This window comes from Melanotaenia boesemani, chromosome 8 (genome assembly GCF_017639745.1).
Source record: "Melanotaenia boesemani isolate fMelBoe1 chromosome 8, fMelBoe1.pri, whole genome shotgun sequence".
Taxonomy (NCBI): domain Eukaryota; kingdom Metazoa; phylum Chordata; class Actinopteri; order Atheriniformes; family Melanotaeniidae; genus Melanotaenia; species Melanotaenia boesemani.
In genome coordinates this window covers 9045499-9069120 of record NC_055689.1, presented here as the reverse complement: position 1 = coordinate 9069120, position 23622 = coordinate 9045499, and the positions used below count along the sequence as shown (strand labels likewise).

Genomic DNA, 23622 nt, shown 5'->3' with positions numbered 1-23622 from the left:
TCAGTGTTAGGCACACCAGTGACCCATAGAACGTAATGACTGCTGGATACACAGATTCAAATGTCATTGTCTTTCCTATAGTCAACAAATAAACAATGTGCATGCACATATTTTTTATTTTTAAACTAATGAGAAGCTAGTTTATGAATCTTTACAATATTTTAATTTTTCAAGTTTTATTGAATGTAGCATGTTTGCTTGTTACTGTCAGTCAGAATTTTAGTTAGCATGGATTAATTTTTAGCTAATTTATTTTGGCTAGCACAGTTTCTTTTTATTTTCTTTCTTTCTTTTCTTAAAAAACCTTAACACAGCTCTGTTATGTCTGTGGTTACTATAGGTTTATTTTAGCTAACATACTTTAGAACTCTTTCTATTAATCCTGGTTTGGTGTAGCTAGGTTTCTTTTAGCTAGCAGAGATCTCTTGCTAGCTTATAACACCAGTTTTAGAGAGTTACTAAAACCTAAAGAGTTTCCTTTTGGAAAAAAACGGTTTATTTTTAAATGGGTTTCTTTTTGCTAATACATACATCTTTTTCTTATAGGCAATACTATCTCTTTTAGCCCTTATTTTAACTTGAATTATTAATGCTGCATACAATAATTTGAATCTGTATGTTCTAGAGGTTAAGACTGTGTATGAAAATGAGAGAAGCAAAAAGGAAGAGGCTTGCAAATTCCTCCAAAAGGTACGCAAGACGTGCACTGAGCCCATTTATGTGTTTAATTACATGTAATCTAATTATAATTTCATTTCTTGATCTAAAGTAAATTGAATGTCCAGGTTGGTTCTGGTTTATCATGCCTTGTGTTGTAAGAAATGCAATTACCTGCTTTCACTTAACATCAGTGAGTTTTCTTTGTCAATTTTCCTCATTTAAATTCAGAGCTGAGCAGAACCAGGCAGGTGATGCGAGAAGAGCAGAACAGCTTGAACAGGAGAGAGCAGAAGGGCAGCTTGAGGAAGCGAGAAGAGTGAAGCAGCTTGGGGAGAAGAAAGGAACAGAGGAGCTTGAAAATGAGAGGGGAGCACGAGAGGGGAGCAGCACAGGAACAGAAAGTAAGGAATTACCTGGTTCCTGACTTAAAAGTCCATTTGAATAATTCATCAGTATTTACTCAATTTTCAAGCTAAAAATGAAAATTGGGTTGCAAATTAATGAAGACAGAAGGGTCATCTGAGACAATAAAAACAAGAAAACTGAACTCAAACTTTTGTAGTGTGTGTTGAAATTGTAGGGCAGATCAATATGGCAAAAAAAAAAACAAATAGAAGTTAATGAAAAGTAGAAAAAAGATCAAAAATAAAAAATTATCTCCAAAGACATGCTACTGAAAAGATAGGGATAGTTCTCCTAAAACAAAAATCAAAATCTTAACTTCAGTCCACAGTGTCTTTCAAGCAGCATAATATACAACTAAAACCAATTGGCTTGATCATCCAAGATGCAGAGCTACAGATGTTAAGTGGTGTAAATATATAATGCGTTCAGTGGCACAGCCTTTGTAAATTTTGCATCAAAAGGGATGAGATGAGCCTTTGACCTTCATACACCTTCAGAACAAACAACTTTAAATGGAGTAAGCTTGCAGAAACATGGCCTAAATAAGCTCATCTTTAAGAATGTCTGACAAGTTTTGTTCTGATGGAGTTACCAAAAAAGTAAAATGGTATACTCTCTACTGGAAAGTATGTCTTTCAGGCTTCACATTCTAGCATGATCAGAACCACATGTTGTTTTTATCAGATGCAGCCAAGCACTGCACCAAGAGCAGGCACTTCACAGATTTCCTTTATAAGTTACTCTCTGTATACACCAAAAACTTGATGTAGATATTTTATTTGCCTTAATAGGTGTATATTTATGAAGGATTGACAGCATCATAGGGATAAAGTGGGCGGCTTAACCTTTAAGAACAGTAAATGCTGTTTGTATGCTGCAACCACAATCACTTCTGAGCTGCAAGTGAAGATGTGGAGCAAAATTCACATAAAAGACACAGGTGGTTAGCAAAGCTGAATCACAGAGATTGTCTCAATCAGTATTTTTGATTAAATAAATAAATAAAATAGATATTTTCAGTGCCGTGAGCAATAATCCAGAAAGTCCTGTCAACAAAACATGTGAGGCTGCACATCAACGTGCTTTTGATAATATAATCCTAAACAGTGGCTGTGGCCAGAACGAAACATAACTGTCTTTGAAGCACGAAGAAGTGAAAAGGAATCACTATTTCATAAAGTTAAAATACATGGTCCAGTACTCAATTATTAATTTACTTGAAAAATACCATAAGACTTTCAAGCATTTTTTTAAGGATTCAGCACACAACTTCCTTCTGAGATGTAGAGGAAAGATTTTCTGAGTGCAGTGCAGAGTGTTAGAGAGGTCTCTCAGATATAAATTCAGTTGTAACATGCACTTACAACTAAAAAAAAAAAAAAGAAAATGTCTCTGCTCCAGTGTTCATTAAAATGGTTGGACCTCTTGGGATGCCACCGCATATGTCAAGAAGCGAGTCTGCAGACCAGACACCCAGGAGATTTTGCTTACAAAAAGATTTTATATTTTCACCAGCTGCAAATTTGCACACTCTCAGAGGAACAGTAACTGTGGTGGTTATTGTCCCCATTTGTTACATCTTGTTCACCATTTTTCTAAAGTAGTTTTAGATTTTAAAATATTTTAGCAAACCTTATTTAAAGCATTTAAAATAAAGCCCTGAGTTATTAAGCAGCTTCTTTTAAGCTTTGGCACCACCTTAAGACAAGCAGGGGTGGCTCAGTAAGCAGCCTACACCCACTATCCCCCGAAGCCCATGAGCTTTTGTGCTGATCTCTGCAGTTTGTGCAACCAGGTGATAACACTGGAGAGTCTGTTCTGGCCACTACAGACTAGTTTTCACATGCATGTCACTGCAGACCTCATAATTAAAAAAATGTAAATAGATCACTTATATCACCCAGTTTGCAGCCAAACCAGCAGGAAGCAAACAAAGTTAATACCTCCACCTTGTGGTCGCTGCGTGTTTTGCACTCACTGGGCGGAGCCAGACACGAGGACAGTTCTGTCCCTTTGTTTATGTTCCACTCTAGGAAGTAAATCTGAGATGGTCCGTGAGGAGTTGTCTGTCCGTCTGAACGACAGGGAGTACAAAAGCTGGCTGAAAGCCGGACGGTGTCTGCTCATACTGAAGGATGCCCTCCATCCATACACCGACCACCACATGAGGGCTTTCCACGAAGACCTGCTCAATCAAAATCCTCGGTTGCGGAATCCCTGCGAGACATCTTTATGTAAACCAAGAGGGAATAAGGTGTGAAGTCATAATTCCCTGGGTTTGTATTATTTAAATGTTGTTGTGAATCACTTGTGGGGGATTGCAAAACAACTTTTATGTATCTGTTATGAGTTAACTAGAACTATATCAATACCTGTCAGTGTGTCCCAGTTATTATCAATAACTGACACAATAATTAAATAGGCCTGTTTCTGGTTGAACAGCCTCTGTGCAGGGTGTGTTCAGAGTGGCAGAAAGTCATCCGGGTGAACCACAGACAGCCCGATGCCACCATAAACTGGGCCAACTGTTTCCCTCCTCACTGGGCCACAGACCACTGGGAACTGGCCAAGGTAGTTTCCACATCAGCATGCACACAAACTTTGTCTAAAACTTCTGATAATCTTGACATAGAAACTAATGTGAAGGCTTTTCTCCACATCTAGACAGATTAATGCTGGACTCACATGCAATCAGCCTTTTTCTTTTGTGAGATGCAGCTTGAAACAGGCTTTCTGGGCAATGTGGTCCAGTTGTGACATAGAACTACTAATTTTTGCTGGTGTTTAATTAGTCTTCCAGGCTATACTGTATTTATGTATAGCATATACAGTATGTACACTGAGATACAGATGCAGATACAGATTCTGACATATAATTAATTAAATCTGAGGTTAATCAGACAGTTTAAAGTTGTAAAACGTATGTACAGAAAATGTTAACAAAAATATATTTGCTTATTTTTTTAGTGTCTTTATCATTTTTAAAAACACTGAAACAGAGACAACAAATTAAACAAACCAAATTAAAAAGGTAGAAACTAAGTCAGTTAACTAGCAACAGGTCAGTAATGCCTCACGTGTACACTAATCAGAAAAATGTAGGCATATTCTGCATTTTTATGATGTCAGATTGAATGCATTATAACCTTCTCAGGTGAACTTAACCTGACTTTCTCTAAACTTTTGAATGCACATGTACAGCTGTTCAAGGTTTAAGTGTTTATTGCACAACATACTGTACAATTACAAGCTGATTAATCACACAAAATGACAAATGAAGTGTCAACTACTAAATGTTCCGGTTAACTTACAGCTTGTATCTAAACAGCTGTTTACATTTTGACATCATAAGATCAATATGAGACCTAACTTGTGGCAACTTATATAGAAGTTGACATTTTATGTTGTTTTTATTACTCAGATGAAGGATTTACCATTGCATGATTCTACGTACTGTAAATGTTATGAATACGTTTTGTTATGAATAAATGAGGAAGATGGACCATAAAAACCTCCTATTGTAAGGTGGGAAACACTTTGCATAGTTGTTCATTAACAGTAGTTAAATTAGGCATGAAAATCTGAAGATTCACCTGAAGGTGCGACTCCAGTGGAGCTTTCTCACTCTCTTTGTCTCTCTGTCCTCTACAGGCCTACATGCCACGGGGTCAGGCTAAAGTCAGGAGGGCAGATCAGTGTGATGCATCTGCTCTGCTCAACCTGATCAACTACTGTAAATGTTTCTGTTCTGTGGATCAAAAGGTGGTGAGGCAGGTAAATATTCACAGAAACGAATATATGATGCTACTTCTTATTTATTTTGATGCAATACGTTCTTTCTTTAATGTAAGTCGATTTCAGGAGCAACATGCAGACTTTTTAACTGTATAGGTTCAACATTTAAAGGGACATTGTGTAAAATTTCTGTTGATTATTGTATTATCATTGGTGTATTATGACCTCCGCTAATGATCTGACACATTTTTGTGAGCAAAGAATTTTAGATTTGTTCATACATATGATAGGTAAGAGAAAGATTTTAAAAGGATGCTGAAGATGCAGCTTTTTCGTCGACATGTAAGTTAACGGTGCTGCCTAAATGAGCCTAAAGCAAACTTTTTTCATTTGGTTTTGTTAGACAGTGTTGCTCGTTACCATAACAGTAATTTCTGTTAAAATACGCCAGCCTCGTTGGTTTATATTTACATGGCTTTCCGTCGCTTTCATAAACGCAGGCTCTCTGTTGTGGTAAAGCCAGATTAAAAGCCGGTGGGAAGGTTTTATAAGTAGGCTTTTACTGTGACACAAAGCCGGTGCTGCGTCGAAGCCATTCCTCCTGTGAGAACCATTCTTCCTTCTAAACGCAGAGGAACCATATCTAATATCTGAATTTCCGTCCACCAGATGTTTTCCCCCTGACCAATTATGATCCCGAAGGAAATTCTTTACTTGAGTGTGTTAAGTTTGAAATACAGTAACTGTGTTACTGGTTAATGCATATTATTTCTGTATTTGTTTCTTGGTGGTTAGATGTGTATAGTGTTATTGTGAAGGGGTAGAAGTCCTGTTCTGGTATTATGAAATAAACAGAAGTAGGCAGACTGTGTTTTTGTGAATATGGCGGCGGTGAATAAAGTTAACATCCAACTTCAGAAGTGAGTTCTTTGTGTGTAACAGAGTGAACACCATTAACAAGTGTGACAGTCAGGTCTATATCCCTCTTAAACGCAGGGACTCTTACTCCCAAAAAAACTTTTAATCTGTCTTAATGAAGTAAAAGCCTAGATGGCCTTTAATTTTCTTTGTTAGAATGAAAAGAAGAAAGAAGTTGTGGTTTTCAGTCCTGGTGCCGGTGGGTCCTCTGGCACAGTGCTGTAAACCTGCTGTCACAAACCTGGGTGTAAAAATGGACAGTAATTTTAATCTACACAGGCAGGTCGGTGCAGTGGTGAAATCTAGCTTTTTTCAGCTGAAGCAACTGGCAAAGGCAAAACACATTCTTTCAAAGCAGATTTTGAAACAGTAATTCATGCTTTTATAGCAACACTGCTGGATTACTGCTATGCCTTTTATACTTTGGTGTCTCTCAGAAATCTCTGTCCAATCTCTGTCTGTGCAAAATGCTGCAGCACGTCTGTTGACTGGAACACGTCAACAGACGTCAATGAGAGAGCACATTTATCCTGTTTTAGCCACACTGCGCTGGTTGCCTGTTCTTTTTAGGGTTGATTTTAAATCCTTTTTATTTGTCTTTAAATGACCTTGCCCCCTCTACCTCTCTGAGCTGCTTCCCATGTACTCCCCCTCCCGGTCCCTCCTGTCAGCAGATCAGCTGCTCCTGAAGGTGCCGAGGAGGTGGAGGAACCTCAGAGGGGACAGGGCCTTTTCTGTGGCGGGAACAGAGCTCTGGAACTCTTTGCCACTGCAGGTCAGACAGGCTTCATCACTGTCCAGTTTTAAATCCCTTCTAAAGACCCACCTCTTTTCATTGGCGTTTCACCCAGTATGAGTTTGCTTTTATTTTGTATTGTTTTTATTGTTTTACTGATTTTATTGTCCTCTCTTTTTTATTTAATGTTTTATTGTTTTTTGGTATTTTATGTTCAGCACTTTGTTTGGTGGTTGCTGTTGTACAGTCCTTTTATAAGTAACGTTGGCTTGGCTTGGCTTAACTATCAGATGACATGTTTTCATCAGTGTTGTTGAGGCTTCTTGAGATACGGCGGCTACCGTTGTTTGAGAAAGTGAGATGCTAGAAGGCACTATACGTTAGAATCCTTTAAAAACAGCAGCCCTCTGCCAGACTATCTATTATTATTACTATTTTTTCTAAACAATTTCGTACCATCCACCAGTGCTGTGTGTAGGTTTTGTACATGAGACCAGATCAGACTGAGCAAATACCCGAAAAAAATTTAAGCATAAATCACCAAAAATAATTACATCCTTCTTTTAATCCACTAATCAGCATTTTCCTGACAAAAATGATCTATTTTTCATGACAAAGATCCCAAACTCCAGTTTTTACATCTTTTTTTAAACCCCAGTTTTACCTAAGAAACACAGGCTCCAGTGTATTCCCACAAATTGCTATTGCATGATCAACTTTCCATATTCAGTTCAGTGACACGTCTCCTGAGTCTGTAGAAGCTTCCCATGTGTTGTCCACAGGCTTTAATAGCAGCACAAATTTATGAATTTGGAAAAAAACTGCATTCAACAATATTTTGTTTTTGCTCTTGTAATAAAATTTGGATGATGATTGGGTTAGTCTTCAGACAAAGGTCTGAATGTGTTTTCTATCTTAATAGATGCAACTACAGCTATAAGTGTGTGTGTTTCCACAAAAGAAAAGCTGATTGAATATAATTTGCTTGTGTTCCATTCACGCTCTTAGACAACCGTAAAACACTGCTTATTCTCGTCCACATTTTCTGTTACCGGTTTCTAAACTAATAAACAAGCTCAGTCCTCTGAAACTGTTGAGACTTTATAGTCAGCTCTTTGTGGTTCCTCAGATAAGAAAAACCCAAGACCAGAAGTGATTAACCCAGATAAGCTATAAAACCTTCTGACCTTTTAAAGGCGCCAGTAAATGTATTTATATTATTGTTTGTAGACAGAACCAGCTGTTTAGTCTTTAAACTAAGCAAAGTTACCTGTAAATCAATCGTAATTCTTCACTTGATTCAGAGGATATTTCTAAATATTATGTCTGTACACGTCAAAAGATTTGGTGAGCTCGCAGCACCTGAAACCTTATCTTTAACAGAATCTTTCAAACACCAAGAGCAGAACAGGAAAAATGCAAGAGGTTCAGACAACGACAAAGGCTTAGTTTGTCTCAAACATAGTTGGCAAAACCTCTGGGTAACAAGCACAACACCATGTATGAGCAGTCTGCTTATTTATGGTAACTGCTGTTTCCTTCTTGTCTGCAACTGGCTGATTAGCTCAGGAGCAAAGAGAAAATTAAGTGTTATAAGTTCCTAAATCTGCTTGGTTTGCATCTGTGAGGTAAACTATAATCTTATATTATGTGCTGTGATTAGAGGAATGAAAGCCAAGGAAGCTGAGACAGCATAGAAACACTTACCTAACTAATACTAATAATAATGCCTAACTAATTACCTGAACTGTGAAATGTTTGAGGGTATTGCTAGAAGTTAATATGATTGTTTTTTTTTGTTTGTTTGTTTGTTTGTTTGTTTGTTTTTTGGTGTATGTGTGTGTGTGTGTGTGTGTTTTTTTTTTTTCTCTCTCTTTCCACCTCATATTATCAAATTACAAATATTATTTAGACCAGTGATTCCCAACTTTTTTTTCTCAGGAACCCCCTTAATGCAAATACCAAAAAAGCTTCTGACCCCCAGCCCCACTCCATGCTGAAGCCATGCTGGTTTCATGCTTTTAAAAGTGAGATTCTCACCATAAATACTGTATTCTGGCTGAGTCCTGTCCTTCCATAAAGCCAAACTTAAATTAACAACATATAGCCTTACTTTTCTTTCTTAAAATAGGGACATTCTGTGGACATTAATTACAATGACTCTGAATGTTCAAAGCCTTGGGGACCCCCTGTGCTCTTTGGGGGACCCCAGGTTGGGAACCACTGATTTAGAGGATGTAGAGGTAAATGAATCATGTTTTAAGTTTACATGTGAATTGTGTGTGTTTTCTTCCAGGTCATCCAGTACAGGAATGAGCTGATGCACTCTTGTGAGTTCCGTGTGAAGGATGAATGGATGATGCAATACTGGACCACTCTGAAACTCTTTATGCAGCAGTTCAGCCACGTACCACAGATGGCAACAGTTGGAGACCAAATAAAAGATGTGAGCATGCTTGTTTACCAGCTGACGTATTCCCTGGAAAATATCACATCTGTTTACATTTGTTTTGTGCAGATGCTGACTGTTGATCTGTCAATATGCATCTTCGGCATGGACCAAACGGATTCTGCTGGCTTGTTGCCTGGATTAGATTCTGACTCGGTCAGCCAGTCGGAGACGAGCGCTGAGCTAGTCAGTCAATGGGAAACTGAGCTGCTGAAGGAGATGTTGCAGGAGTGTCTGCATGCTTCTGAGGAGGATGAGGAGGATGATGCAAAGTCACAGGTGGAAGAAACAAACAGAGATGTCCATTTTCATTTGCTCATCTAAACACAAAACATAACGACAGCTTGGATGACATTCTGTCCTTTCCTCAGGACATGGAGCAGTTGAAGAGGCTGGGGATCTTCCTGCAGACCAACAAAGATCTGGGGGAGAGGTTTTCAACACAGCTGCAAGCAATCAACTCGCTGGAGGCAAGAGAATGAGAAGAAAGGGAAATGAGAGTGACAGATATCCATTTTCTAAATGTAGATATGATTCAAAATGTTTCATGGGCTAATTTAAGTTTAAGAGTAATCAGTTTCAGTTTAAAAAGTGGAAACACTTAAAGTTATAAACTATTACATTTGCTCTAATAAATTTTAGCTCAAATTAAATCTCGGGATCAATTTTTGAAAATTGATGACGGTTAAAAGAGTGCTACGTGTGGGACAAAGCAAATAGTATTTCTGTTTTGGGTTATAATAAAGCTTCAGAAAATCAGTATGTGCTTGTGTGTCATACAAATAATGTCACTGATGAACGGAAACGTCTGAGTGTGTTTGTCTTGTGGAAACCAGATGTTGCAGCAATGAGTCAGAAAAGTGTGGTAACAGTTCAAGAGACAAGATTCAAGAGATTTGAGACTAGACTACATCCTGAGACTCAGCTTCTTCTCTGCTGAGAATCTGTTCCAGACAAATACCCCTATTGTTTGTGTGATATTGGTTGTTTATTTCAGAAAGGATTAAACACACAATACTCACAAAAAGTTAGATATTCTACTCTTTGTCAGAATGTACCTAAAATTTACTATAACCTTTACAGCTGAACTTAATTTGACTTTCTCTAAACGTTTGATGGCACAGATGCAACTGTTCAACGTTTAAGTACTTACTGCATAACATATTGTTCTCTAACAAGCTAAGTACCACAAAAAGTTGTGTCTGGACCTTGAATTGACCACTAAATGTTCTGGTTCATTGACAGCTTGTAAACAGTCCTCTTCATCATACTGTTCACATTTTAACATCATCAGACCAAGACGACACTAAACACATACCCAGTTATTGAGACGTTTTTATTGTATGTTGTAGTATAACTACCACTGTTAAAGATTAATTGTTTGAGCAGAAGGAATTACCATTTCAAGATTCTACTTAAATGCTCTACATCAGGGATACTCAGTTCGGTCCCACATGGGCTGCCGTCCTCCCTAATCAAACACATCTGGCTCAAATGAATCCAACAACCAGTGAAGTTCTGCATAATGACGTGCTTATTTGAGTCAGGTGGGTTGGAGTAGGAACATCTCTAAACAAACAAACTTGTTACAAACTTTTTAAGTTTTCAGAAAATTTCACTCGAAATGTGAATATCCCTGAATAAGTAGTGTATATCTGAGAAAGGTAAAAATCAGTCATTGTGCAGTGTAACTTCCTTTTGAGACAAAAACTGATAATTAGACATTTTTTGCACAGTAGTTGCACCAATAAACACACCACCTTTATTAACAAAGAAATATAATGAGGAACACATGTTGAAAATTTACTTAAAAAAATACAAGCTGCACTAACAGAAAGGTTCAAATGTGGAAAGTGTATTCCTCTTGAAATGTTGAAAGTCCTGCACGCCTCTTTCTTTCTTCCTTAAAATAAAATATGAAAATAAAAACAAAATAGCTTTGTAACCTTCTTTTAGTGGAAAATCGATTGTATATGCATGCGTTGGTGTTTAGGCTGCTGCTAGTTGCTTCATAAACTGCAGGCTTCTCGCAATTATAGAGAAAAAAACATCTTTCAGTTTTTGTTTAGTCTTTTTCACTCTTGATAGCACCAAACCACAGCTGTTTGTTTTTGCACGTATGGGGCGTGTGGGGTTGCTTGGTGGCTTGCGTTTCTATGCACATGTGTTTTTTTAAAGTCCCACTTTGCCACTTTCAGTGAGAACTGGAAACTCAAATGAAGGTGCCCAAAATGTATATGAATATGTGTACATGGTAAGACTCTTGACATGCACAAGCTCATGAAACATTTGGATTTAAATGTAATTGAACTGATTTAAATTAAATAATACTTCATCAATCGTAAGTAGAAATTTATTGTATAATAAGAATAAATTAATGAGCATTAAAAATGACATTCTGCTCAATAGTTGAGAGAACATGAAACATTTCTGCAACATGAAACAGCAAAGACAAAGGTCTGGGTTGTTTTCTCTTGTTTTCACAAATTAAAGCCATTATCTGCAGGTTGAGGACAGTGCAAGCTAAGGTGGTGCTGCATGGTAGAAAGGTGTGAAAACCAGAAAAGCTTTTTCCTGCTTCATAACCTCTCACACACTGTTTTGTTGCCACAGTCTGCTGCACCCTTAGAAACACAGCACAAATGGATCTTTGCCTCTGAGGCAACATGGATGGGGAAGGGATGTTCATTCAGTCCATCTACTATGGGAAAATTGGAAGCGAGGCCACAGAGAGGCTGATGGAGAGGTTTGGACATGATGGCAGCTTTCTGCTGAGAGACAGTGAAACAGTGCAGGGGACCTTCTGCCTGTGTGTGAGGTGAGGGGGTGCAAATTTAATCAACAATGTCTTTCATCCGTCTCTGTGATGTTCTGAGTTTATCTGAGCTTTCATGATTTGATCCTTCTGTTAATCAGAGAGAAACCACAGAAAATATTTAGTTCATTGTGTGATAATTTGATTTATCACACAGAGAAAAGCTGCAAAACTCAGCACAGATGGTGACGTTGGGCATTACCACACCTAATGTTTTTAATAGTTACGCCACCAAACTTTTTAAATGTACGTTTTTAAAACTTTTAGTCATGTATAGTGGCATTGGCTGACCTCCGGTAAAAACTGCATAAAAAGGTTTGGCAGACTTTATTTAGCCTGTGAAGTGACGTTGAACAACTTTATAAACTATTCAGCTAACAAAAGGACAAGTCAGACTTTTTGTCCAAAAAACAAACCAAATATATATATATCAAATAAATATCACAAATATTACACACAGTGAAAATGGATTAAAATGTTTTACTTTTTCCTGCTCTTTTTTGGACTTTATAGTAACTTTATATGTATATATATATATATATATATATATATATATATATATATATATATATATATATGTTGTTTAGTTTTTTTAAATTAACAAAAAATACCAATACCAAATACAAAATGTACTTTTCTGGCTCTGTCGGAGAGGAAATAACACTAAAAGCCTTTCACACTTCCAGTGGGTGTAACTGTTAACCGTTTCTGAAGCGTTCTTTTGTCTACTGACACTAATTACGTTTCAACATCGACGCCACACTCGAATCTACAGGAACACTGGCGGTGTTTAGATCTGAAAGTGAAAATAAAAATTATGCTCCATAAAAGTGTTCTTTTTATCTTTACAAGACAAAATTTTCTAGAAATATAAGGTTAGTAAACACTTTAACACAAAGTCAGTTTAAGTAATAATAACAGCTGTCTGAGTGTATTGGACTTCATAAAAAAACCTCAGCTACAAAGTTTTTCTTAATCCATTTTTCTTTTTAAACATCTTTAAATATGTAAATGACTATAATTAAAGAACAGAATATAAACTAAATTTGATGAAAATCAAATCATTCTATAAAAAAATATTGCAGCTGTTCAAAATGTGTGTTTTCTACAACATGCAACTTTGCTCTTGCAGTGCAAAGGAAGCCTTCACTCAAAATGTTAACCTTCCATTTTCAGTGTGATCCATTTACTGGAATTTATTCTTATTTTTTTATTTTTATTTTTATTTAAAATAAAAATAAAAAGAACCAAAAGGACCTAAATAAGTAGTTAAACTTAATTTACCCAGAGTAATCATAGGATGCAGAAGTCCAGCATGTACATGCCTGCAGGCAAGCTGTGTATTATTAAGTGCACGTTTTTAATAAAATCTGGATTTATTATAGTCCTGTAAATGTAATTTGATTAGATCATCATCTAATTCTAATCTAGAGGATTCAGATAAATTTATTTTGAGTATTAAACTATAAAATTAAGTAAAAGCAACACAACAGTAAAGTAAAAAAAAAAGGATTCAAAGTACAATGTGCCAGTGATTCTTGCTGTACTGTGAAGTATTATACAGTATTACTGTGGTGATACATTAATACTGTTCTAATATTATGTTTACCATTTAACTGTAAATAAACATCACAGAAGCTCCGCTGACTCCTACAAGACTAAAATTCTGGTACATAAACGCACCTAGAGTATCATTATAGTGTTGTAGAAAAATTACCAAGAATCTGGAATGAGTGAAAATATAAAAAGTTTATTACAGGAGAAGTATTGAATACAGAATTACTTGCAAGTAATGAGAGTGGCCGTCCCGACTTGTGTGAAGTTGAGAGAGTCTCTGGGGAGGCAAGAGGAAAAACAGTAGTTCTACATTTCTGTAGAAAGAATCCTCCTTCCTGAAGACCTTGGGTGGAAACACAACTCCAAGAGCTGGCGTCAAAACAACCTCACATAGTTGTGTCTCCACCAGAACCAGTCTAAGGGTCTGAGGAAGGACCAGATAAAGGTCATCTTACCCTCGTAGGGAACTTTTAACAGAGCATGTACATGAAGAGAATAAACCTTAAAAGTGTGGATAAAAGCATGATGAGTAAAAATGTACAATGTAAAAAGTGTAAATGAATATAGTAAAAGAAGTAATTATAGTTGTGATTATAATATTATATATAGAGCATAATAAGTAAAATTTCTTCCACAATAGTAAAACTGAATAATACCTCACAGTACACCAAAATCTATTTTTATTACCGATACATTCTACTTTATTTTAAATTCACTTCCATATTACTTTTCCTTTATTTTATATTTGAAAATTTTATGTTTAATACATTTTGAGTTTTTTTTATACTTTATTTAATTTGATTTTTGACCAAATTGAAGGAAAAATACTTTCTAGATTTTATTTATCAATCTGTTTGTTTAAATATTTATTCTAAAATGTTTTTGTTTAAAAAGAAAAAGTATTGAAAGAAAGACTTCATGGATGAGGATTTTCTTTGTTTTACATTGAAGTGCAAAACCCATCGCCATAAATGACCATCGTTAAAATTACGCAATCCGTTTATAATAGATTTTTTCTTTGGTTGGTTTATCAATAATTCAAGTGAAACAAAAAAGTTTTTGAATGATTTCAGAAAGATATAAAAACTGAAATAAATGTCCATTTTCCATCCAAGCTAAAATGTTTTTAAAAAGCTACATTTTTCTTGTTCATTTTTTTTATCTTCTTAGGAATAATAATTTATAATAATAATCTTTTTATATAATAAAATTATATAAAAAGAAAAAAAAATCCTCCCATGTGAGGAAACCAGTTCTCAGCTAAACAGACTGGAAAACATGTTCTGGTTTCAGTGTATAGACAACATCTTCTACACATAGAATTATAATTTACTTGGTAGAATGTTAATTGATGATAAATAAAAGGGATTTATCATTAATGCTGGTAGTGTCATGCCACTGCTCTCCAGTTACTGGTCATCCTTGTGTTTAAACCAATCCAGCCAGCTTCTGCACCATCACACAGACGTCTGTGGTCTGACACTAATTTTAGCAGAAACCCCACCCACACCAAGTTTCTGCTGCGAAGCAAGAACAGTTTTGAGTCAGTTATTAAGTTGAACTTAATATCATCATGCGTGTTGTAAAATAAAACCATAATCATATCCAATTTAATTAACTAAAACTATTTTAGTTAATTGCACTCAATCACTCAAATAAACAGAAACTTAATTTTTTAAGGGAACAAATTTGCATATATTTTTTTAGACAGAGGCAAATTGATTTTACATTGTAGAGATATTGAAATGAGGAGTAATTAAACTGCACAGAAGCACAATTCACAATGCAAAAGTGTTAATTCAGTTTGAGACAGAAGTCTCTGGAAATTCAGATACATGAAGTGTAAACTTAATCATGACTCAGATAAATATTGTACTTTTCATAAAGCATCTATTTTTAACACTACATGATCTTGTATGTAAACGTATTCATTCATCATAAATTCCATGTATTTCTGTAATCTGTGGGGTAACATGAAGGTGAAAGGATGTGCTCTACAGTAGCAGCATGAGAAAATTGTCTTTTTTGAATACCCATTTATATAGTCGGAGGATGGCCAAGTCCCCCAAATATTAAAGGAGTAGTGCACCCAAAAATGTGTTTTTTGAGCTGTAAACAACACAGTATTATTTAATTGTGATGAAAATCGCATATACTGATGATAAAATTAGTGGGGTTTTTCTTAGTTTATTTTTAAAATGGGATTTTGTGGGTAAAAAATGGCTCATAACGCCCTCTACAGGGTAAAACCAGGTTATGTTTTTCGTGACATAAAGCAGGGGTGGCCAACATTGGTCCTCAAGAGCCACAATCCTGCAGGTTTTCCATGCATCCCTGCACCAACACACCTGACTCAAATTAAATGGATCCAACAGCCTGTAAGGATCTGCACAATGACTCATTAGTTTGAGTCAGGTGTGTCGGTGCAGGGATGCATGGAAAACCTGCAGGTTTGTGGCTCTTGAGGACCGACGTTGGCCACCCCTGTAGAGTTTATCTACATCATGAGAGAATTTTAAAAACCCCACAGCCCCTCCCTCCAGATGCAAACAGATCAAATCAAATCAAATCAAACTTTATTTATATAGCACCTTTCATACATAGAAATAGCAACTCAAGGTGCTTTACAGATAGTAAAATCCCCCAGAACCCCAACCCAATAGCAGCAAGCCCCCCCCCACCCCCACCCCCCCGTCAAACACACACACACAACACAGAGGGTAAAAGCAAGTTAAAAGGACCAAGGAAACGCTGTCGTAAATTCTGGGGTCTAGTGATGTGGGGAAACACTGAGATAAAACACTGTAAAACTAAATCTAAGACAATCTAAAAACCAACCTGGGTATAAAAGTAATATTGCTAAGACCCATAAAATAAGAGAATCCGTGAAATAAGAGAATCAGAATGATAAAACAAATACATAAATGATAAATAAATAGAAGCTGAATACAGTCTGTGTGTTAAGAATAAAGAAATGAATCAATACAATAGTAATAATAAAAGTAATGATTAAAATGCTAAATTAAAAAGGTGGGTCTTGAGTCTGTTTTTAAAAATATCCACACTAGGTGCTCCCCTCACGTCCTCAGGCAGGCTGTTCCACATACGAGGGCCGTAGAAATAAAAGGAGGACTCGCCGTGGGTTTTTGTTTTTACTCTGGGAACAGTTAAAAGGCCAGTACCAGAGGACCTGAGGGGTCTAGTGGGTTCATAAGATAAAAGCAAATCAGATAAATAAGGTGGGCTAAGACCGTTAAGAGACTTAAAAACCAATAAAAGAATCTTAAAATCAATTCTGAAGCTGACGGGGAGCCAGTGCAGAGACTTTAAAATTGGTGTAGTGTGGGCCCTCTTTCTGGTCTTTGTCAACAGACGTGCAGCTGCGTTCTGTACAAGCTGCAGCTGGTTCAGGTACTTCTTTGGAAGACCAGAAAGAAGAGCATTACAGTAATCTAATCTTGATGTGATAAAAGCATGAATCAGTGTCTCTGCACTGGCTCGAGAGAGAAACGGCCTGATGCGAGAGATGTTCTTTAGGTGATAAAAAGCAGTCTTAGTTATGTTTTTAATATGTGGCTCAAAACTGAGATCTGCATCTAAAATCACTCCCAGGTTTTTTACTTGATTAAAATGGTTGAGTGCTATTGTTTTCAGTTTGGCCTCCAGTTTCTCTCTCTCAGCTTCAGGTCCAATCAATAAAACTTCTGTTTTGTCCTGGTTGAGCTGCAAGAAGTTTTCTGCCATCCACCCTCTGATATCTAAAATACAATCTAACAAGGCATCAATGGGCCCGTGCTCATCAGGAGTCACGGCAACATATAACTGTGTGTCATCAGCATAGCTGTGGAAATTTATGCCGTGTCTCCTGATGACATCACCAAGAGGAAGCATGTAAAGATTAAAAAGGGTGGGGCCTAAAACTGAGCCTTGGGGTACACCACAGGTTAGTCTATAGCTCTTGGACAAGGACTCCTTCATGCTAACAAAGAACTCTCTATCTGTTAGATAGGATTTAAACCAGTCAAAAACAGTACCAGTGAGGCCAACCATGTCGTGGAGTCTGTTTAAAAGAATATTGAGGTCAACTGTGTCAAAAGGCTGCGCTGAGGTCAAGTAACACTAAGACAGAGAGTTTTTTTTCATTTCAGTATTGAGCCTAAGATCACTCACAACCTTGACCAGTCCGTCTCAGTGCTGTGATTGGTCCTAAAACCTTACTGAAACTTCTCAAATTTATTGTGTGAGATTAAAAAATAATTTAACTGATAAAAAACAGATTTCTCTAAAATTTTGCTTAAAAACGAAAGGTTGGATACTGGTCTGTAGTTGTTGAGGACTGAGGCATCTAAATTGCTCTTCTTCAGAACAGGGGTCACCACGGCTGTCTTTAGGGAGGAAGGGAAGACGCCCGTCTGGAGAGAGCAATTCACAATGCTCAGCAAATCCTCCTCACAAGAGCCATAGACAGTTTTAAAAAAGGCAGCAGGGATGGGATCTAAAAAACAAGTTGCAGATCTTAACTGTGAAACAACATCCCTAAGCATTGCAGCATCAACCAGGGCAAAACTCTCCAGTGTTTCCTCACAAGTAAACAAAGCCTCAGACCGTTTAAAATCTACAAAATGATGTTGACACAGGTCAGATCTGATTTTCTCTATTTTATCTGTGAAGTGGGCTGCAAACTCCTCACACCTGGCATCAGTGGGTGTATCAGCAGGATTGTTAAAAACAGGGTTAATAAGGCGGTTGATTGTGGAGAAGAGAACACGTGGTTTGTTTTTATTGTCAGTTATGAGTTTGGAGAAGTGGGCCTGTCTTGATATTCTAACAGCTTTGTTGTAAATACATAAATGTTCATGTAAAATTTGATAATTTATTGTTAGTTTGTTTTTTCGCCACCTCCGCTCTGCTATTCTGCAGTTCCTTTTTAACTTTTTGATATCTTCAGTTTTCCAGGGAGGAGCTGGTTTTGTTGTTACTTTCTTCAGTTTAAGTGGGGCCACTTTATCCAGGGTAACACGTAATTTACTGTTAAAATGGTCAACAATAAAATCACAGGATGAGAGTGAAATAAAAGCTGGGGCATTGTGAAGGTGATCAGTAAAGTTTGCAGCTACTTTAGCATTAAGACAGCGTTTCCTAATGGTCTGTTCAGGGATAGCTTGTTTCATAAAACCTTCAACCTTAAAAAAGACACAGAAATGGTCAGAAATACCTAAATCAACAACTGATGTTATGTTGGTAGACAGTCCATAAGTAATAACAAGGTCTAATGTGTGGCCCTTGTTGTGCGTTGGTACTCTGACATGCTGGGTAAAATTCATACAGTCTAAAAGATTTAAAAAGTCCTGGGGGAAAGAGTCTGACTGATTATCTATGTGCAAATTAAAATCACCTAAAATAACAATCCTCTGATATTGGTTGTGAATGATTGAGAGCAGCTCTGAAAAGTCTGTTATGAATAATGAGCACCTTCCAGGAGGTCTATATACTGTTACTCCAAGAACAGGTGGGCTGCTAAAAACAATGGTGTGATATTCAAAAGAGGAGTATTCATCAAACGAAATGTCTTTAAAACCAATGGAAGATGACAGGATGGAGGCTGTCCCACCACCCTTTCTGCCTTTCCTGGCCGTATGTGTGAACATGTAGTTATGTGGTGATGCTTCAATTAGGGTGATGGGGGCATCTGTGCTGAGCCATGTCTCTGTTAAAAACATACAGTCAATGCTGTTGTCTAAAATCAGGTCATTTATAAGAAAGGACTTATTTAAAAGTGATCTGACATTCAGCGGGGCCATATTCAGGGGACCAGGATGAGTGTCCTTAGAAACTGGGTGTGTGTTGGGTGCCCTGTTGAGTGTCTGTATTGACGTGAGGTTAGTAGGGTTTCTGTGGGACTTTTTACTGAGTATCTGTGTTCTGTTCGTGATAATGGACTGTATGGGGAGAGACACAGGTGTGGGTGGTGATGCCAGGTGGTACTGATAGGGGGTGCTGGCAGGGGATACAGTGCTCAATGGTGCAGGTAGGGTGTTGTGGTTGATAATTATTATGGGACGCGTTTGTGGTGCGTCAGGCATACAGGGGGCGCTAAAGGGACGGTTGAGTGTTATTGTTTCAGGTAATGAAGAAGCATGTGCTGAGGGGGTGTGTGGTGTAAATAGTCAATCATGTGGGAAAACCTGCACGGCGTGTTGTAGATTAGCCGCTAACAAACGGCTACCAAGCTTGTTGGGATGCAGACCGTCTGAGCGGAATAAAGACGAACGCCCCCAGAACAGATTAAAACTATCAATAAAACACATGGATCCTCGCCTTCCAGGCATAGAAACCACACCCACCAACACATGTAAACTTATATGGTGTAGATTTGCTAGTTTCAGACTTCTATTCTTTCACAGTTTCTGATGAAAAATTTCTCCAATGGGATAGATTTGTTCTTTTGAGGGGTGTAAAAATAACACCGGACTTTATTCTTTACCTGCTCATCCTCATCTGGCGACAGACAGCAGCTCAAATCGTAGCAACAGCAACTTATAGCAGCACTTCCTGCAGCTGCCACAACCTGCCACGAGTCTCTACAGCTTTCCATAGCTGCTGGAGCTGTTAACAGGCCAGCATAACAGCGCTGACGGCTCAGACTAATATGTTTTAGGACCACGTTCTTTTTGTGTAGCGGAGAAGATTCAAGAGGGGGACAGTCTTCCACCTCAAAGACGCTCTGTGGCATAGGTGCTTTGTAAATCTTGCTTTGCATCTTGCCAGTGAGCTGAGCTGCTGTCTGTCAATCATTTCTGCCTGTGAGTCCTGACCCGCCCACTCTCTGCTCCCTGATCACCCCCCCAATTATAATCAGGTTTCAGGCACTTTTCAAATTCGGCAGTGGGTGGAGTTACGCAATAAGTAAGGTGTGTAGTTACACTTTGTAGTTGCTCTTCAAAATGGTATTTTAAAATTTATGTAATTGGAGAAAACTCTGTTAGTCTTAAAATGGCATGGATAATCTGGTCATAGCTACTGGCACTAGCTAGCTGCTAGCTTCCACACACAGCCAGAGCTGAGTTTTAGCTTGTAGTGCTTGGTGCCTCTTCACCACATCAGGCCAGGTTCCAGCTGCTGTTTGCAGATAGAGTTTAATCAGAACCATTCTTAACTGCTAACCACTAGTAGCTAACACCAACTAGCTTGGCCAGTTCAAGCCCAACTGTCTTGCCCCAGGTCATTTTTTCTAGTAAATTAAGATACCTTATTTCATTGCTTTCTCAAATTTACTACAAATGGCTGTAACACCCCACCCCACAAGTTTTAACTAAAGATTAGTTCCTCCAATGTTCTATGAAGAACGTACAAGCGGTTCAGCCTCACTTTTCTGAGACTTCATGTGGCGCTCTGCAACTTGAAAAAAAGAAATCCCCTACCACAACATCGGTGTCTAATTTTGCTCAGGACATATTTTGTAATCCATAAAAAATTCTAAAGAAGAATAAATCTTACTGATATGTTAACACTGTTTTTATTTTTTTTTCCCCCAGCTATACATAATAGAATATATATCATTTCAAGTTAACTGAATCAGTTGAGATCACTCAATGAGGTGGGGTTTCACATTAGGTGAAAAAGATTAGTCATCTACAGTGTCAGACTGTCATATCATGTCTCGATGTCTCTTTCAAATGTAATCACTACATCAAATCATGTGTGAGCATGTCTGAACACCTATTTCAGAGAAAACTATTAAAATTTCAGATGCTTGTTTTACTTACAGAAAAACACCCTTTGTGCATACATACAGACTTGCATGCTCCACTGATGGCTGGTACCTCGAGGTGAGTGAGCATCATACATATAGATCACACTGAAATAGCCAAAGAAGTGTTTTTTAAAGGTGTGTGTATTTGTTTGTGTGTGGTTAACAGGACTCGAGAGACAGGCAGCCAAGATTTAGAACTCTGAGCTCACTGATAGAGCACTACAGAACAGCTACAGGCTCTCATGTTGGTATCGCCCAACTCATTGATCCACTTGACAAAGCACAAATACATCAAGGTAGCTATGACTCACACATGCCCACAGGCTTTTCCTACTTCATATGTTCTAATAAAAACCCCTTACATTCGCTGCTGTATGTAATACACAGACAAACTGGCCAGTGCACCTTCACAAACACCTACATCACTGATGTGTCAAAAGAATTTCATCCATTAAATGCGCATATTGACTCATAATTTGCTCATATAACTAACACAGTTTCATTATTCTCCAAACACAGGGCTTGCCTACATGGAAATGAACACCAGCAGCACCTCTGAACAATGACATCACATCTTTAGGCCAGCAGGCTGTGATAAATTATAGCTTTTTTTTTTTTTTTAACTTTTCATGAAGGATTTTTTATTCATAATTGCTCTGCTTTGTAGGAGTTTAAAATAAATCTATTTTTCAGCACTGAAGAATAATTTAAATGTTTTTTATTTTTTTTGTTGTTTTTATTGCTGTGGTTTGTTGGTGAGGTTCCCAGGTCACAGTGATCTTAAGCTGCCTTCTCGGTTCAAAGATGGTTTAAATCCAGCTTTAGATGGCTTCCATTCTGTCCAAAATGTGTATATTACTGTTTTAAAAAGAGGTTTTATATTTCTTGAGGTTGAATTTTGACACAAGTTGGTTTTATTGAGCTTATACAAGGGAAGAAAACCATAGAGGTGTTTTAGATGTGTGGAGGCAGAGGCACATCTAGGGTTACTTGGGCCCCAGACAATTTTTCACAGTGGGCCCCTCCTACCAGCGTCCATCAGCCTTATTATGATGTTGTATACTTATGACAACAATAAAATGTTAATATCTTTAAAGACATTGTTGTTATAGCATTAAATTCTTCAACTGCAGCTTTGAAAAGTTCTTTTAGAGCTTTCACTTCTGCTACTGACTTCTTCATTTTTTGCTATTTTTATTTAATTGAACTTAAAATATGTTTTATTGCAGTTCCAATACAGAAGAATAAACTTCAGGCTGTATTGTGACTCTTTAGGATTTTACAGCTAATGCAGCACTCAATCCTGGACACATATGAGAAATAAAATATAAATACCACCGACACACAATAACTTCCATCCATGCACCTTTAGTAGTACATTATAAGATTTCTGGCCTATGAATTCTATAATTTAACATTCTTAGCTTTACAGTTTAGCTTAACTGGATACAGTTTTTATTTGATATTATCTAAGTTATCTGCTATTATTTTAAGCCTGATGACACCCAGGAACTCACCAGGAGGACAGACTGAGCTGCTTTGAGCCAAATTAGCTTCTGAAATATCTGAACTACTTACCACTGTTCTGATCTCTTTTTTCCTCTTCATGTTTTTTATCTTTCTTTTGTCAGTGTTAAACAAAAAAAAAAAAAACTTCTCTTCATTTTTATAAACCCGCTCTCACCTGTTCGCTTAGATCAAACACACAATTACTCGTGGTAAGTCCGAGACGTGGGGCCTGTGGAGGAAATTTACGTATTATTCTTTATTATTCATCTTTTTATTATTCAGTTTATTTTTTTCTTATTATTCTTTATTATTCAATAATAATCTTTTTATTGTTCACTTTATTCATCTTTATTACATTTATTAAACACATTCCATTATATATTCATTTTTTATTAATTTTTATTAATCTTTATGGATTATCTTTTTTATGGATTATCACTTATATATTTTTCTGAGTACAAGTGATGACCTGAGAGACTCTGACCCTGGACTGGGAACAGTGTAGTTTCTAATAGGAGACACTGGGTTGCATAAAGACAGGACATCTGCAGTATAGGACAGATTGGTAAGAGATAGAAGCAAGCTGTCTTATCTGGTCATTCAGGGTATCATGAAACACGGCTTAGAAAACAGCTTTCTTTGTCTTTGCTCGTCAGTGCGTCCTGAGACCACCTGCTGGTCGGATGCAACGCTCTCTTTGTAGAAGTCTTTTTATTTCCCTGTAATGAACTTTGTTAACCCCCCCCCCCCTACAAAGGGAGTTTTTCAGTGGTCAGCCACTGTCGCTGCAAACTCTCCTCATAACTGCTCTGTCTTGATTCAAAGTTGGTTGGCCCTCTGGGGTCCCCTTCTGACTCGGGGGTCCCAGTATTTGCCTGGTTTGTATCTTCTACAAACACATCACTCATGTACATTCAAACCCAGCAACATCCTCCAACAGAAACTGGTTCACCCAAAGGACAAAACTCCCCAGCACAAGCTGAGTAAGGCCTTTATATGGAAAAAAAAAAAGCAAACTACTTCATAAACACAGGAGAGCCATCTCTAGAGGTCATGACTCAGCAGTCCAGCTGCATCTCAAATAG

At 37.4% G+C, this 23622-nt stretch overlaps 2 protein-coding genes across 2 annotated transcripts; both read left to right on the top strand.

Moving 5' to 3' along the window:
• The first annotated feature begins 3057 nt into the window (after nucleotides 1-3057).
• Nucleotides 3058-9662, top strand: LOC121644112 (uncharacterized protein CXorf38-like). The gene is made up of 6 exons (XM_041991830.1): nucleotides 3058-3319; nucleotides 3508-3636; nucleotides 4717-4839; nucleotides 8751-8900; nucleotides 8973-9182; nucleotides 9275-9662. Exons 1-6 carry the CDS (start codon nucleotides 3113-3115, stop codon nucleotides 9383-9385), a joined length of 930 nt encoding a protein of 309 aa, XP_041847764.1. The 5' UTR covers nucleotides 3058-3112; the 3' UTR covers nucleotides 9386-9662.
• Nucleotides 9663-11516: 1854 nt separating this feature from the next.
• Nucleotides 11517-23582, top strand: LOC121644113 (SH2 domain-containing protein 1A-like). Its single transcript, XM_041991831.1, has 4 exons — nucleotides 11517-11721; nucleotides 21044-21104; nucleotides 21195-21324; nucleotides 21548-23582. The coding sequence occupies exons 1-4, from the start codon at nucleotides 11570-11572 to the stop codon at nucleotides 21592-21594; spliced, it is 390 nt and encodes a 129-aa protein (XP_041847765.1). The 5' UTR covers nucleotides 11517-11569; the 3' UTR covers nucleotides 21595-23582.
• Nucleotides 23583-23622: the final 40 nt, after the last annotated feature.